Raw genomic sequence first — 14,172 nt, forward strand, 5'->3', positions numbered from 1 at the left:
ACTTTTCCACAGATTTCTGACAGGCGTTAAGACCGTTCATGAATCATCTACAGCCAACACTTCCTCCTCGGGATAATAAACATTCATCAAAACATAGTCCAGAACAACTGGCCTTGATTGTGTGAGTTTTTCAAGTTTTCCGTCATTACTTCTGCAGAACAAACAGGTGCTGCTGGTGTCACTTCAGACAGCTTCTACTATAAAATTCAGCATCCATCCTCATCTTTTTAGCATGAGTGACTGCACACGTTAAGTGCTTCAAGCTGCTCTTTCATCTGCTGCTCCATTTTAGCACAACCAAGTGACCAAAAAACAAAAATATATAATTTGATATATTGTGGCAAAGTGGCATTATCAAAGTTTTTCACTAACTCGGTGCATATGCGCCACACTGTTGATGGTAAGGACCACTGTGTTTGTCAGAGGAAAAGCTGCGGGAAGGTTGTTTATTGTGGGTGCTAAACAATGATGTCCATGCTGCGGTTGGGAGAGGAGAAGGTGAGATGCAGCTCAAAAGTGCCGCTTTGTTTTCTATTAAACGATGCAAGAGGGGGCAATAAGCGTGCTTTGAATGTGTGCTTGTGTGTATTCAGGGCATGTGTTAAGTGTGCAGCGCGTGTAAGATTTTAATGGCGTGTGCTCTACAGGCGGAAGCACTTGCTCTGTCACTTAACGCATGTGAGTGAAAGAGATAAAAGCAGGAAAGCGTGCGGAAGTGGTGAATAAACAAACTTAAATGGATTTTAATTTAAATTAGCGCCTCACCTTGTGCCAGCCTCTCTAGTCTTTTGCCATGCTCAGGGGGGACACTGTACCTGTGGAGACAAGAGGAAACGATGACAAAAAGTCAGACACCTCTGACTTGTGTTGAACTTTTTTTAACCTAATTTTCACCTTCTCTTTCTTCCAATTATCTTAAAAGAAATCAAGCTGTACAGAATATTTTTACATCTCTAGTGTGAACACTTTGCTTGTACTAACAGCTTAAAAGGAATCTGCAGTTTTGTTGAGGTGAATCTGCAACTTCAGGAGGTCTTCTCATAAAGCGGATGTGTGGATAAAGCTGGGTTGCCTTCTTAGCATTAAATATATCACAGAAACATTATTTTCATTGATGATTTAATTCGTTCATCAATTGCTTAAGATGAACACAAAGCATATTTAACAGGTATTTATATTATAGCATACAAAGTCAATGCACGTGTTAAAATGTCAAACAGCAAGCATGTGGCCATGTGACAATTTGACTTGAGATTCACCATAGTATTAATGCAAACAGATGAGCACACAGGGTAAGATGCTAGAGGGAAACAACAAAACACACAACCTATTCCGGTTTTAATATGATTTAGAGTCAGAGCTGTCAGAAACACACCACGGAGGCTCGTGGTTGTATGTGCATTACTCTAGTGATTGACTTGGTGCAATTAAGAAGAAAACTTTGAACAAAAAATGTCAATATCTAAACACTGTAGCAGCGAAAGAAAACAATTATCATTAAAAATATTTATAGTGAGACTGGGAGGGAAGGAGAGGTTAGTGGAAAAGATCAAATGAGCGGTGAAGGGCAGGACCAGGAGAAATTAGTGTTTTGGGAGTGCTAGGTTATTTCTGACCTCTCAGCAATTACTGGTTTGATGAAACTGCCCATGACATAACCTTCACTATTCCTCCCTAAAACAAATTCATGTTTTTGTAACTGACATATCTGTGAATTTGGCAAAAGCCCTTCTTTTTGTTTCTTTGTTTTTCTTAAATCACCTCAATATTTTACATCCTTTTGTAACAGTAACCCTTTGGCCTTGGTGTTTGTGCTAGAGCGAGGTATTACTATTGGCATAGTGTTCGTGCTGGTAATACATGAGGTAGGCACTGCAAAGTACGTGGCATTACACCAGCTGTCATATGCTAAACTTAGAAAGCAAATTTCTTTCTAAAACAGAGTGGGAGGAAGGGAGCAGAGCTAAACTATAATCTGCTCATTTGTGAAGTTATTACATACTCTTTATTACAGCAATTAAATCCTCGGTATTGTTTAACCCTCCGTAGACCTTGAGAAATGAAGATGGGTGGGGGGAGGAGAAAAAAAGCCTACATCTCTGCTTTCTTACAGAAGCCATAACAACCAGAGAGATGTTTGAAACAAACTGAGAAAGAAGTAACAAAGAGAGACGGTGAGAGGCCAGCGCACCTAATGAGAGACAAGAATGGACAAGAGAATAAGACTCACAGAGAGGAAGGAATGAAAATAATTAATAAAAGGAAACAAAGAGAAAGTCCATTCCAGTCAGAGACGCCATGAAACATGGTGCCACACTGCCACCTGTAGACAAAAGATTAGACCGTCGCTGGAGCTGCAGCCTCCTTCGGTGTTTTATTGTAAACACTAAAAGCTATGCATAGACTTTAGCTCCAACCTGACATTGGGTTATGGGCTAATGTTGTCACAAAGCTCTGCAGGCATTCTTATGAGTTTGGTTATGACCAGATATATCACTCGGGTTTTGGGTCATATAGCGAGCACGGTATACACACGGATACAACTGAGTGCAGCATTGTGACGCAGTTTAGTTTCAGCTGAAAAAAAAATAGAAATAAAAAAAAAAAACAACAACTGTAAAACGAACAGCAAAAAGAAAACAAAATGAGCTTCGAGTAATTCCAGCATCTGTGTTCAGCTAGGCTAAATATATCCCCACACCTCTCAGCTGAAGATTAAATTGATATCGATCTTTTCCTCCAACTCAGGAACACAGAAAACAACTACATCTAAACCGAAGTTTTGGAGTCCACCTCTAAAAGCTGTTTGGGTTTTTTTTTTTTTTTTTTTTTTGCTGCGTGAGGTAAAAATCACATTAGAGCTTTCTGTGCAAATATGTACATTTTTCAGACAACGCCATCCCAGAGACAAACTAAACAAATCAGCCGATCAGCGTGAGTCCTCCTGTTCCCCTCCGTCCGAAGGCTGAGGTTTCCATGGCAACAACACGTATGTCACTCTGCCGGCACGGTGAGAAACGCACAAAACAACACACGGCAAATGAAGGCTTGAACTTTTACACCTCTCTGGGGAAGAGTGTTATTTACCCAAGGTGGGACAGCTTTCCAGGCAGGTAGAGATAGAGGGGGGAGCCTTGACAGCACGAGAAGTGCCACTGCATGTGTTAGTGTGCCACTGCAGACATGTTGCGCACACACACTTCTTTAAAAATCTGTAAACAACTATGGCACCGTTAAAAAGGAACTTTCAGCTACTAAAAACATCAAGCCAACGCTGAGAACACCCCACTCAATATCCGAACTGCAGCTACATTTCAACTTCTATGCAGATTTTCAGCTTCCCGTTCCTCTCCTCTGGGAACTGTCAAACGACAATGCTTCAAAACCATCGGACTACAGAGGAGGTTGAAAACTGATGGATTCATAATGAACTCCACCCTTCCTGGGAAGTTGCAGCTGGGCTACACTTCAAAATATCCCTTTCAATTCTCTTTCGTCAGCCTTTCCCTATCTTCTAGTTGCATGCTCAGAGGCTAATCTTTTAACTGACAGCAGATCTATTGTTGTGTGTTGGGGTAGATGGATGATTGACAGGGTTTCAGCACTGAAAAGAGAAAAGAGAATGATGGAGGGATAAAGATGGGAAGAAAGTGACTGGCAGCTAAGGGTGAGATCTTCCACACATCCACTAGAATGTGTGCGATTGGCACTAGTAGTTTTGGTAGGGTCTGACTTTGATGGGAGCAGAGTTGCATGGGGAAACGGAATTAATTTCACAATCGGCTGCACTATGAGAGGAGAGGAAGTAAAAGACAAAGAGAGCGTGTGTTTTAAAGGACCGTGCTCTGTTTAACAGCGTGTAATTACCCCACCACACACAAGTATAAAAGTGAAAATGATTCAGTTTCAGTGGGGGGAGAGTGCGGGTGGGTGGGCTTGGGGAGAATTAGACAAGAGAATTCAAAAGCATAAAAAGTCTGGAGGAAGAAAAAAACAAAAAGAGAGAGGAAACAAAACTCGTACATTTGTTTAGTTGGGCATCAATTAGTCAGACTGATGTTAAAATAATGTGATGGCAAACTTTTTTTTTTTTTATTACAAGATTCTCGATTACCCAATTTGATAATGGTTAAAAAAAAAAAAAAAGTAAAACAGAATCTGTCACAGCACAAAGGTCCTGGGTTTGAATCCACCATCCGACTGGAGTTTGCATGTTCTCCCCGTGCCTATGCATGTTCTCTCTGGGTACTCCAGCTTCCTCCACAGTCCAAAGACATTTAGGTTAGGTCAACTGGTAGTTCTAAATTGGCTATAGGTGTGAATGTGAGGGTGAAAGGTTGCCTGTCTCTCTATATTAGCTCTGTGACAGACTGCAACCTTTTTGGCCAATGACAGGTGGAATAGACCCCAACCCGATGCTGGATTCATAATGAACAGTTACAGAAAGCGTTTTTAAAAAGACCACAAAAAGGAAGAAGCAGCCTTTTTAAAAACAAAACAAAAAACAAAAACAATTCTCTTTCTGCTAAAATCTGTCTTGTACATTAAAACCAGGTCATTTCTGTTATAGTGAGCAAAACTGGTCTCACATTGGCTATGATTTGCATACCTCTCTGGCTACACAAAGAACATTACTGAAATTCAATAAATTCAGATAGGGAGACGACAACAGTAATAACACTGCCCTCAAGTGGCTGTAAAAGGATTTACACCACTTTGGTGTGTTAAAAAAAAAAAATCTATGCAACAGCCCTAAATATATAACCAACAATTGTTTCCATAATAATCTTTAAACACAGATACAAGAGAAAGACAGAAACACCACACCTTCTTAGCAATTTAATAAACACCGTGGAGGCGTATTCAAACAAAAGGAATACTGCATACACAGACCTCCATAAGCAATGCAGCAGTGCCAGAGGTCCAGAACATGTAACACCAGACTGAACACTGCAGCTCGATGAATGTAATTTCATCTGTCAGACCACACGCACTTTGACACTGAGTCGTAGTGAAATATACTCATGCTCACTCGGAGGTGTGAAAACAAGACAGATGATTTTAATGAGGTGACATCACAGAGAGGGGGAGCTATAACACATAGACACATGGTATACCACTTCAGGAGGCAAGCAAGAGAGGGGAAAAGGTGGCGGGGAAGCATACTGTGAAAAGAAGGAAGACCGGTGAGAAAGAAAACAGAGAAGGAAATCTTTAAAACAACAATAAAAACCCACAAACACACATACACAGAAGCAATACTGTATTTCTGAAAGCTGAGATGACACTGCTCCCCTCCTGCAGTGATATGGATGGAAAACAAGGTGGAGGGAAAGACAGCACACACACACACACACACACACACACACACACACACGCACGCACACAAAAGACAATCAAGGAGCAGAAAAGGTAAGAAGAAAAACATATTTTCCCCTCAGGAACCATGTGACAGAAGGAAATACAGACAGCAGGCAAGAAAAATATAAATCTGAATCACAGCACTACCTCTCCTGTACAACAGGCTCTATAAAGAGTTTAGAGCAACTCTCAAATGTCAAGGTACGATGAGACAAAAATTAATATCTTTGTTTTTGATTTACCATTCTTCAAAGTACCGCATCAGACTAGAAATTGAAAAATAAATCATGTGAATAAGACAAAGTGACAACTAGCAATTATAAAGAGAAAGAACTTTTGTGCCCGTTGTTGACACAAAATGTAACAACTAACATTTTTTACCCGGCATTGAACAGAAAGAAACACTACTTTGTTATTGTTTGGCATTACCAATCAGTCAAGCTTCAGTTTCAATTTGTATTTGCTTGAGTCCAAACCACATAATTAGTCAATTTCATTGAGATGAATGATTTGGCAAAAAAAAATGTTTAAATGAAAACATAGTTTAATTCATTTCAGTTTTACTTATATAGCAACAAATCAAAACAGCAGTCACCTTAAGGAACGTAAAGACCCAACACTGTAATTGGCGACAGTGAGAAGGAAAAACTTCATTTTTACAGGAAGAAACATCCAGCAGAACCAGGCTCAGAGAGGGGCAGCCATCTGCCGGGACCAGTTAGGGGTTGTGGCTAATGGTTTGCAACGAGCGCATCGGCAGTTGTGATTAACCTTACACACAGCTAACCTGATACCAGAACCAAAGAGGAAGAGGGAGGACAGCTAAAAAACTAAACTACCCTAAATATTCTAATCACTCCCCAGCATCAGTTTTTACTGCTATGTTCTGCTTTGGAAACTTAGTACATAGACATCAGTTTGGACCCAAAATCAGGTCAGATACAGGCAGACACGTTGTGTCTCTAAAGAATGATTAAGGAGTGAAACGAGTTGAAAATTTTGCCAATCATTACTGTCCACACTTATAATAAACAGGATGTAGTGAAGACTTTGACACAAATTTCAAGTTATAACTAGGGATGCACCGATACCGATACTGGTATCGGGTATCGGGGCCGATACTGTAAAATGTGTGTGTACTCATACTCGTAAAAGTTAACCGATACCATGAACCGATACCAACTTATTTCATTAATCAGAGGGTGGCTTGTCATTTCTGTTGTAGTTTTTTAGATTGGCCACTAGGGGGACATCCCGTGCTAAACAGGCACAGGGTTAGGTGAATGAGACTGGCGGCTCCAGATAAAAGAGAGAAACTGGAGGCTGCTGTAGCTAGGCTAAACAAAATGTCAGCAGTGTGGACCGGAACAGCCAACTTTAACTCAGGTTTTGGAAAAGCGAAGAAAAATGTCAAGAGAAAATCCACAGGCAGTTAAAATAACAGAGGCTCGACTCATTTTATTGCTCTGGATGACCAGCCAATGCCGGTCGTGGAAAACATAGGATTGCACCGTCTTCTCAGCATACTCGAGCTGCGATATGAAATATAATAAATAAACAGAAGTGTTTATTTATTATTCTGAAAGCTCGGGACAGTGCCAATAGTTCAGTGATATTTTGTTAAATTACAATGTGGAGACTCCGCAATAATTTAACAGAAGTGCTTATTTTTCACTTGAAATTTTTTTGTGGTCATTTTTATTAAGATTTTATTTTTTATCGGCAGAGAATAAAATAAAACCTGTCTTCCAATTCATTGCATTTGTGTGTGTGTGTGGTAGAAGTATCGGTTTTTGTACTCTGTATCGACAAGTACTCAGATCCAAGTATCGGTATCGTATCGGTTTGAAAAAATTGGTATCGTTGCTTCCCTAGTTATAAGGCATCCATGTGTAAATATAGATACATTTGGGCTATACAGGACAAGCATTCCATTTACATAATCAGGTGAAAATTAGCGTGTGCAAATGACTGCAAATGTGCAAAGCACTCTCTCACTCTGTCCTTCGCAAAGCTCACTGCAAACAATTCAGGCATTCAGGTAGCAGAATCCAACTTTCAGCCTATGCTGTCACTGTTGTCACTTTAAATAAGAACAAGCTGTCGCTATACAATGTTCATTTCGTGACAAGCCTTAAACGAAACTCGCTGTTTCACCGCCTTTTAGAAAGCCGGTGGAGAAATGGGCTTTGACAAGACTTTGGCTGAGCACATTCTGCACTTAAAGATCATTCATGGGGTGAGAGAAGCATCACTCTGTAATGTGGCGGTACACTCACAAAGAGGTAAAGTGATTCTGTAGTCACCACACAAAATGTAAGAAATTATACACACACTTTGAACTCTAAATACTGTTTAGTAAGCATCACTCAATGGTGATGCTGAATAGTAATCTTAATTGCCCCTCGGGGATAAATAAAGTATTTCTGATTCTGATCACTGCCATAAATTTTGTTTTGAGGATTAAATGTTCTGTTTTTATTCAGCATTTCCTGTTATCTGTATTTTTATTATTATTATTAATTTATGTTTAATCATTTCCTGATAAAAATACACAAATGTTCTCAGTCCCTGCTTCCATCACAGTGTGATCCTGGCTACAGAACTATTAGCACATTCACAGCCTGCAGCAGCTTAACTGAGGTAGAGGAGCTGTGGTTTGGAGGCAAGTTTCCCAGTTACACTGAAACAGTGCACTCAGTGACATACAGCCTAGGCTAACTGGCTGGCAGTGAAGCCATCTAAAACAGCAGTAGCTTCAAATGCAAACTTCTGCATGACAAATGTGTCCCTCTCATCTTGCATTAAGTGAAACGGACGCACAAGCAATTGTTTTTGATGGCCAATAAAACTGCTGCAATATTAAAGATTAAGAAAACAAAAAAGAATGACAGATGGTACAAACAGTTAACAGAGAAGGGCTGATGGCCGCTGATGGGGTCACTTATTACGGCAGCTTGTTTTAATTTCCAATTTTCTTTAAAAAGAAAAATTATTCTAATTGTGCTTTTTATGTTCTTTTCTGCTTAAGGTTAAATGAGAATTGATCCTAAAAGGACTATAATCTGACTTCTTTTTTCAAAACCAAAGTCACTTTGTGTCACATTATTTTCCTGACCTTCTATGAAAGGGACTTACCAGGACTTGGACTGCCCGAAGTGCAAGTAATTGATGCTGTAGAGGTCCATGTCTTCAGTGTGCCAAGCAAAGGTTGTCTTCCACATGCCAAAATACAAGTATGGAGTGTTGACACCCTCAATGACGATCCCACATTCCTGCTCCACCATATCCAGCAGTGTGTTTAGACGGCCGATGTTCCATTCTTCAATGTTCTGGAGAGCATGCAATTATGAATATCAAGTACAAGGGAACCTGCACGCTACACTTTCATCAGTCCATCAATTTCCATCAATGACCACCAGATGGTGCTGTAGTCATATTACTCACTGAGCACGATTTTGAAAGTTACACCAACAGCAGCAAAAATCTTGAAATATAAAGTTGTAAACTCCTAAAGCAGCTTTCTATCACAATTAAATGGTGCATTTTAATTAAGTTCTAATAATAATACTACTAATGGTGAAAAAACAACCCTGAAAATTGCCCATTCATGGAAAATAAACCACTATAAACCTATTAGGCCAGAAGTGGTTTCTTTTTATTTAAAAACAAACAACATCAAGAATATTTTAAAAACTTAATAAAAAATTGTCATTATCCAGACAAACCTCACCCACCTCATCATAGATGGAGCCGCTCACATCAGCACCATAAAGAGGTGACACAAACGTCAGGTTCTTCCAATACTTCCTCTCGAGGTCATCAAAGTCTTTGTGTCGTGGCGTGCAGTACCTGCAAATAGAACAGGACAGGTTGTATTGTAAGCAGTGCGGTGCCCTTCAACTAAACCCTCAAACAAGCACTGTGCAAACATTTACAATCAGCAAATAGGACTCTAATAAAATAATTTAAGTCCAATGTATATAAGAGTTTGAGCTTTTGTAGTAGTTCCGCTACAATGCCAAGGTTTTCATTTGTTACATTGTTCTTCTGCTTTAATAGTTATAGCATCTACACGACAATTTATAAAGAAAATGTTTATAAAATTAAAAAAACAACAACACAGCAACATAATATAGTTTGAACTGGCTTTTTACCGTCACTAGCACCACAGCTACCATTACCCACCATGACCCATTTCACTTATTTTAAGACAGTATTATTTTAAAACTCATGGTAATCAGGACGAACAAAACCTTCAGCTTTTTAAAATACTGTGCACTGGTGTTAAACAGTATTAGTTTAAAACAGAAAACCTGTCTGTTCTTTCTGGCACTTTGATGCCAATCGTCGGTACACAATTCCTGATTTAGTGTGAAATATTAGAATGCACTTTTATTGTTTATTTATGTTCTCCATCATCGTAGTTGCACTATATTTAGTAACATTCATGTTTTAAACCATGCTGAGTAAGAGCAATAATTGCACCATCAAAGCTCACAAGGACACTATCGTGCAAAACATAACGTCAGATACTGCATTTATATGCAAACATTTACGAATGACGCCCCTGAGGTTGGGACCAACTTACTTCTTGCTATTGGCCAGCTTGCGGTATTCACCCACAGTCATAGATTTCTTCTGAATATTGTACTGGGTGAACAGACCCGACTGACCCGTCACCACTTGGCTGATGGGAGCTGGAATCACCATGTCCTCGATTGTGTCATAGGACTTGCGTGGCTTCCATCCCGCAGGGGGAATCACCTAAAGAAAAGAAAAAAAAAAAGACGCTTAACCTTTACAAGGTCAGCAGATTCAAAACCTATTCAAATTCAAAGTATGCAGATTAAACCTTTGGAAATTTAGATGGTGGATTCTGCTTTTATCAGCTTAAAACTATAAATGATTCTTACAAGCATTTTCTAACATGCTTTGATCATTTTAAACATTAGTAATGATGTTAGATTGAACCTTGGCTATGCAAAAACAGGTAGGAAACTAAAAGAGATGCACAGGATTCAAAATGTTACAGCAAGACTTCACTAAAACAACAACAAAAAAAACATCTAGAGAAGACTGAAGTGGATATGTGGGTACATATGTGTGTGTGTGTGCCTGTGTCCTGAAATCACCTTTGCCAGGCCAGCCCGATGAGCTCCTTGACTCTCCATGTAGGCGATGTATTTGGCAAAGTCTTTGAACTCCTCCATTGTGGGCCTGAAAGTCATGATCTTGCAGCTGGGGTTCTTGGCAGCAGCTGGCGGCAGGGGGGCCGGCAAAGGTACGGGAGACACCTCCGCACCTGGAACAAGTTCTGGGGCCACATTTGGGTCTGCAGGCTGAACTGGATTGGGGTGTGGAGCAGCATTGTGTTCAGAGATTACCACTTTATTCAGGTTTTCAGCTATTGCTGGCTCCAGAGTGGGAATCTGGTTTTGGGCTTCATTTGAGCTGAGAGTAGGGGGAGACACTGGGTCAGGAGGAGTGGAAGAGGCTGGGGCGGGGTGAGGACCCAACACATCTTCCATGGGCATGTCGGTAGCCATTGGCTCTTGGAAAGATTGCAGGTAAACCTGAGGAGGAAATCAGTGGTGTTCAGGGCACACAGTCTGCCTCAAATACATTCAAATTACTGAGAACTTTGCAAAGGCAAATTCGACAAAACTTCAAGTGAAAGAAAAGGAATCTATGTTTTAAAAATATTTTTCTAAAAAGCAAAAATCCAACTTTCTGACTACAATGTGTGATTATTTTTGTACATTTAAATAAAAAAATTAAATACTGAAAAAAAATATGGAAAATTAAAAGATTGATTTTAAAAATAAACAAGACCAAACAACTCAATCTCAGTGCAATCTACACAGCTGTTAACACAAAAAAGCAGACCGGTCCACTTCCTTCACCAAATAGGGGTGTCCTTGATCATAACATTACTGAAGGCACTTCCTAACCTACATTTTAGAAGTGTCACTTCTGCATCTTGTCAAATTTTGTGTCAAACAAATTCAGTGGCTCTCATTCTCTTAAGGCTTACCACAGACCTTTTGAAATCCAAATGTGAACATAAACACCAGAAAGTAGCTAGCACTAAACTTCATTCAAACTACAAATAAACTCACTCTAAACCATCTTCTCTCATCAGCACTTTTACTTTATATCAGTGTTTTTGAATATTCATAAGCATTTTTAAATACCACTGTTTACATTTTCAAGCTAAGTTTTAATACCATGATTTAGGGGGCGGGGGGGGGGGGTTGTTCTGTGTAAGACAAAACCTACAGCCTTCAGTTTAGCTAATTAACTTAATGTTATAAACATTTTAAAACATCATTTAAAAGCTTTACCTATTAAGCTGCCAGCAGTCCACTTAGATTCACTTGTTTTAATAAGATAAAAACCATTCACTGCCCTCTCATCAGCAGCAGTGGATAAATAGACAGAGCCTAAAGTACCTAAGCAGTTTGTATTGGTGGACAGTACCTCCCCCAACCACCTCTCCAATTTGCAAGTCGCTGCCTCAGGGCTAGACAACATTAACGAGTGAGACTTTGGATAAATTGACGGGACATTGTGACTTTTGTTGGAATAACTAAACCTTTAAGTAATATTTTCATTGGTTGGTTGAGCCTTCATAATGCAATACCATCACTGCCTCATGGCAGAAAATTGTATCCAGCCAGTAATTGTGCAAGTGTGACGTTTTAGGATCAAAATACAGAAATACAAATAAAGAATTTGAGTTTTTGCATTTAGAATAGCAATAACCTGATCCTAACTGATCCATCACTTATGTGACTCTGTATTCATTTAATCATGTTGTACATATTAACATAAGACAATATCAGTGATCAATGCATCCATGTTCCTTAAAAGGTGCATAAATTAAACATTTTTCTTTTTCTCCAAACAACTACCTAATAAGGCTATCAACAAACACCCTGTTGATAGGAAGTTAATATCTGCTGAAAGATCAACTGTGGCACTGTGAACAACACGTGCGCAGTTCACTTCACAACTTTGCAGTGACTGTCCCCATCTGCGCTACAGACAGCATGTTCACTGTTCAATCACAGTTATAGAAGCGTTTTAGCTTTATGTTTGGTGAGTCAGGGAACAGTAACCATTTTCAGCACTGCACATGCACTAAAAGATACACACTGCTGCATTGCTAAATGTGCCTTGCATTATCCCCATTCACAACTTCAAACAGATCTTACGCCCACGAGGTTAAAACAGCAGTAGTGTACTTCCCACTCCGACTTTCTGACACGAGATAATGCAAATTGCGCTTCGTTTGCATGAAGCACAAAAGCCCACAGTGCATATGAAGAAATGTGTTGTAACCTTAAGCGCAGCCAAGTTTGAAATGAACGAAAAAAAGATAAGAGCTAACTAAGTTTGCTTTGCTGAAACTGACAAAATTCTCGTAAATACAACTACTCAGTGACCGACACATTTCATAACACATTTCAAAGCATTCATTTCTTCAAAGCCCAGAGCAACAATTTCAAACTAGTTTTACCTTTAAAATTAATTCTGACTGATTGGAAAGGGATTTAGTACATCTTTCCAATGACTAACTGCTTTAGACGCCGGGACCCTCTTTCTAACTGGGACTGACCTACTAACGTGAATGGAGGCCACATGACCCCCAGCTGGCTCATCACAACAAATAGGGGCCTTTAACTCCATTTAGGCCTAAAACTTAATTCAACTGTGCAGCAAGCAGCCCCCTCGAGAGGGTAAAACTCATAAAATATATCAGTTACTGATTCTTTCTCGGCTTTGTAAGTGTAAAACGACGCCGCTCGGTTGCATAGTGTCAACTTATTATTGGCAGCTACTGCTAAAGGCGACCATAGCCCTGCACAACTGCCAATAACTATTAGCATTTTAACCCACATAGTGAACAAAAGAAAGCCAGCCGAAGCTCTTTAAGGTCAGTAAATTGCACTGCCCGTATAATCGCTTAATGCAACAGCAGCACATAGGCACATAGCAACCATTTCATTTTAAGGAGCTACATATCATCGTGTCCTGACGTAAATGTATTCCTAGCCAACGCTGGCTAGCTTCTGCTTAGCTACTTCCATATCTGCATTTAGAAGGGGGAAAAAAACAAAACAACAACGACGGAACACACTCCGTGAATAGACGAGAGTATGGTCTCTGCAATTTACTAAAATAAATATAAGTAAGGAAATATTACCTCCTGCGGCAAACTATAGCCCTGTCCCTGTTTCGTTCAGTCGTTTTAGTTTCGTTTAGAAGATTCCCTGGATCGGTTTTCTTCTAGCATTAGCTTGCTGGGCTTGTCGTTGAGGACGCGCCTACTTTCACCAACTCTGCCTTCTGAATGGTTTAAACACGTGACGGACGGTTACTAGGAAACGTATGATTGGTTTACTCAGTTACCGACACACAGAGTAACCAATTAAATTAGACGTTTACTATTCCACGGTTTCTGTGGCTCTCACGCAACCAATGTGCACGTCACGCACGTACACACTGCCGGGTTTGCTCAAGGTTGCTATGCTCCGTTGGCCAAGAGAAAAATAAAATACCCTCAGAGAAGGGGTAAACACGTTCAGCCGTCCTGACTACACCTGTATGACTTTTAAAGTTTAATATCTAATTTGTAAATGTTAGTGTTAGGACAGCTTCCCACCATGACATTATAATTAAATGTAAAGTCACATATCAATTTCGAACATTGTTTTTCATTTAAATTCCTACTTTAACTAAAAACTGTGAAAAGGGTAATATGTGCCTTCCCCCCCAAACATTTTCCCCCAAAAACACACGTGT

General features: G+C 39.7%; 1 protein-coding gene across 1 annotated transcript in view; it reads right to left on the reverse strand.

The window, feature by feature from the left end:
- Positions 1-13,734, reverse strand: part of kdm4b (lysine (K)-specific demethylase 4B) — a 52,527-nt gene extending 38,793 nt beyond the window's left edge. The window contains exons 1-6 of the mRNA XM_085132617.1: positions 13,574-13,734; positions 10,497-10,937; positions 9,953-10,128; positions 9,099-9,213; positions 8,500-8,693; positions 766-815 (exon numbers count right to left, since the gene is read on the reverse strand). Coding sequence (XP_084988743.1) covers positions 766-815; positions 8,500-8,693; positions 9,099-9,213; positions 9,953-10,128; positions 10,497-10,910 — 949 coding nt within the window. The 5' untranslated portion in view covers positions 10,911-10,937; positions 13,574-13,734. The remainder of the gene's footprint in view (positions 1-765; positions 816-8,499; positions 8,694-9,098; positions 9,214-9,952; positions 10,129-10,496; positions 10,938-13,573) is intronic.
- Between the last annotated feature and the right edge of the window lie 438 nt (positions 13,735-14,172).

The sequence above is a fragment of the Neolamprologus multifasciatus genome, chromosome 15 (assembly GCF_963576455.1).
Source record: "Neolamprologus multifasciatus chromosome 15, fNeoMul1.2, whole genome shotgun sequence".
Lineage (NCBI taxonomy): Eukaryota > Metazoa > Chordata > Actinopteri > Cichliformes > Cichlidae > Neolamprologus > Neolamprologus multifasciatus.